Source organism: Gaeumannomyces tritici (genome assembly GCF_000145635.1).
Source record: "Gaeumannomyces tritici R3-111a-1 unplaced genomic scaffold supercont2.155, whole genome shotgun sequence".
Classification (NCBI taxonomy): Eukaryota; Fungi; Ascomycota; class Sordariomycetes; order Magnaporthales; family Magnaporthaceae; genus Gaeumannomyces; species Gaeumannomyces tritici.
This window is the reverse complement of record NW_008804699.1, coordinates 1-3,257: the sequence shown is the minus strand read 5'-3', so window position 1 is coordinate 3,257 and position 3,257 is coordinate 1. Positions and strand designations below refer to the sequence as shown.

At 57.0% G+C, this 3,257-nt stretch overlaps 1 protein-coding gene across 1 annotated transcript in view; it reads right to left on the bottom strand.

Annotated features, from left to right (window-relative positions):
* The window catches only part of GGTG_14149 (hypothetical protein), a gene marked incomplete at both ends in the record, with an annotated part of 2,000 nt that extends 959 nt beyond the window's left edge, over nucleotides 1-1,041 (bottom strand). Inside the window, one exon of the mRNA XM_009232077.1 lies at nucleotides 108-1,041. Coding sequence (XP_009230341.1) covers nucleotides 108-1,041 — 934 coding nt within the window. The remainder of the gene's footprint in view (nucleotides 1-107) is intronic.
* Nucleotides 1,042-3,257: the final 2,216 nt, after the last annotated feature.

Here is a 3,257-nt window from a genome sequence, read left to right as displayed (position 1 = left end):
AAAGTCAGGCCTGGGCGGCGATGGCGGCGGGGGCTCGGACGGGCCGCGCTCAGGTTTGAGCTTGGTTAACGTGTTAAGCATCTTCCACTGCGCGGCCTGCCACACACCCAGCTGGACCTCGGCGGTTTTGACAGAGCCTCCGAGACACTTAGTTTCGATGCTGACGGCGATTGGCTTTTGACTTAGTGCGCGGAAATCGGTGTGGTTGATGGAAGAACCCGGCAGACGGCTGCTGATGCCGTCGATAGCCTGCAGGGCGGGGGTGGTGGCCATGCGTCCTTTGGGCCATTTGGGGTCGATGCTGAGGCAGAAGTCGACCATGTTCCCGTTTTGTGAGCTGGCGGGGAGGTAATCCCTCTGGATCCGAGCCGAGGTGCATGGCGTGACGTTGACTTGACTGCGCCTAGGTATCGCGAGCCTCAGCAGCGGGAAGTGCACAGTGGCGTTCCAGCCAGCCTTGTCATACCACTCCTCGTGGCACTCGGTCGCCGCGTCTAGAATCTCTTGGACGCATTGCAGGCTTGGGGACTCGAGGTTCTCGCTAATTTTTTTGTGCCCTTGCCCGTCCTGGCCAGAATTCTCCTCGAAGTAGGCGCTGTCCCTAAAGCTGAAGGCGATGAGCTCTGGTTTACGGGATTGCGAAACGAAAGGGATAGCACCGTCATGGACTTCCCCAAAGTCCCTCAAAAGCTCCTGCAGCGGCAAAGGCAGCGTGAAATCATCCTGATCCTGGCTGGAGGCGCTGGCAAAGGTGAAGACTTTGACCGGCTCGTGGCTAACCTCGAGCTGCCTCCGTCTCTTGCGCGTGGATGCCTGGCTCGAGGTACGTGTGCGGCTGGAGCCCCGGCTCCGGCTGTCGGTCTCCGAGTGGTCGGCTGGTGCGCTTTGGGAGCCGTGAATCGCCCGCTGCGGCACAATCCTGCCTGGCCTCGGCGTCTCCTCCGCGTCGTCGCGGGAGCCGCGATGTCGTTTCGCCTCGGGCGTTTGCCTCCCCCCTGTATCCGCCCTTGTGTCCGTCCCTGCGTCCGTCCTCGTGTCCATGTGGTTCACGGCCCCTTTATGAGATAAGGGCGGGGTGTGGAGAGATGCCGCCCCGTCAGCCAGCGCGTCGTGCTGTGGGCAAAGCGGCGCGGTGCCTCGTCGTTTGTTGGCGCCGGCGGCGTGGGGGGAGTCCCGCCGTCGCTTGCTCGCCCCAGCGGCGTGGGGAGAATTCCGTCGTCGTTTGTCGTCACCCGGGTGGGAAGAGAGCGGCACGCCGTCAAGCCAGAGAGAGATGTCTGTATGCATGAGGTGGATCGTCGGCTGTTGCGGTGCGAATCGACGTTGCGGTACGCGCTGTGGTGCGCAGTGCGGTCCGTGGTGAGCCAAGTTAAAAATCGCCGTATCGGATCAATGGACGACAGGCCAAAGGGTGAGGGGATAAGTATGGAGAAATGTCTTTTTTTTCGGGTAACAACTATTGCGCGTGCACCCGGCAGGAAAGGGATTCGGCTCCCTTTCTCCGTTGGGAGTGGGGGCAGACAGGTGGGTTTCCCTGCGCGCCTGCTCACTCTTCGCACGTGACATGAGGACAGGACGCGCCACATTTATTTGCCGTGCGAGATAGCTTTCCACGGCGACAGTGGCATGCAAATCCAAAGCAGCAAAACATTCGAGGTCCAGTCCGCTTGCATGATTTCTAATTCCCTTTCCTTTTGCCATCTCCTTTCCTTTTTTCCAGTTCTCTTTTTATTTCTAAATGGCCACGTTTAAACCCCGTCCGGACTGCTATGGCTGTCGCATTGATTCGTAGCTGCGCAATAAGTGTCACACGAGGACTACCCCCGGGACCGATGTAGGTCGAGGGAGGATCGCCGTTGGCCAAGAAGGAATTGATGCCTGAATGTGCCAAGGCCTGTTACGGCGTGGCATTTGAGCCCTTGACTTGTGCAGAATGTATGTGAATATTAAGCTGGAGAGGAGAACAAAGGTTGAAGGAAAGGTGTGGCCGAAGGTCGCACCTTTATCCTATCAGTCCTTCCTTATCTAATCTCCAGCCAATCGGCTATCAACTCTATCAACTACCACTGGCGACGCCGTGCCATAACAAGGCCCGACAGATGTTACGGCGTGGCGTGCCCTGACGTGCACTGCAGCCAGTCCTGATTTTTCTGGCTTTTTAGCAGAGATAGGAGGGGTCTCTCTTTGTCTAACCGCCGTGGCAACAGACCGAAGGCTGCATGAGAGTGGGGGACTTGCATTTCCAGCGAGGTCGCGTTAGCCGCCGGTCATGTACCTTGTAGCTACGTACCTCTAAACGGACCACAGGGAGGTCTATATAGAGAGCCGACCTCTTGAGAGGGATCTTCGAGATTCTGCTTCCTCAAGCACCTCTTGAGCCCCTTGAAAGATTATTATACGCATAATAGAAGTTACCCTTCTAAGCCGACATAGTCCCCTTGTTACACCGTGTTATGGCGTGGCGTGAGGCCGGGCTGGCTTAGCCATGTACGCCTGTCGTTCAAGTGCGGGGCACCAGCACACGCATCTTATAGATCCCCCTTTCCCTCTTCATTTTCAATTTTAAGGTCTACTTGGTAGGATTACTTGTGGTCGTTCTGCAGGCCTGTGACAATGACGAATTAACAGATGTAGCCAAAGCTTTTTATTTGCAATTGCCTGCTTATATCTACGATGTACTGCCATGGTCTCGCAGCGACTAGGGGTCTGGTGTCACGATCACGGAGAATAGGCTTCGCGGCCAGGTTCAATTGATGCTATGGACGAAGACTCTTCTAGGGGAGGGGAAAGGAAGAGAGGCGCGGTGCGAGAGAAAAGGTGGTACAATACCTCATGTCACGTGCGATGCCCTGAGCCCCGTGATCCATGGATGCCCCAGGCGTGCAGTGATATGCGTGCGGCGCGCGCGGTGCGCGGAGTGCGCCCGTATAGGGTACCTATATGTCACGGCCTGTAGGGTCTCTTGTATCCAGCAGAAGTTCTCGATCGCAGCGATCGATTAGATAGGCGGCCACACTGCACGTGACCCCGCACGAGGAATATCCGGCCCTCGCGCATACGGGCCCTGCGGGCCGGTCTTTCCGATATATCATCTTTCTGCTCCCCTCAATTATCACCCCTACAGGTCCATGATACTATCAGAGAGAAAACGAGATGACAGTCGACCGTCCGTTAATTTGGAGGGATCGACGGCGGGTCTATCTACCTGGAGGACCGTGCACGGGCCGACCGATAGGTCCATGGAGCTATCATGCAGG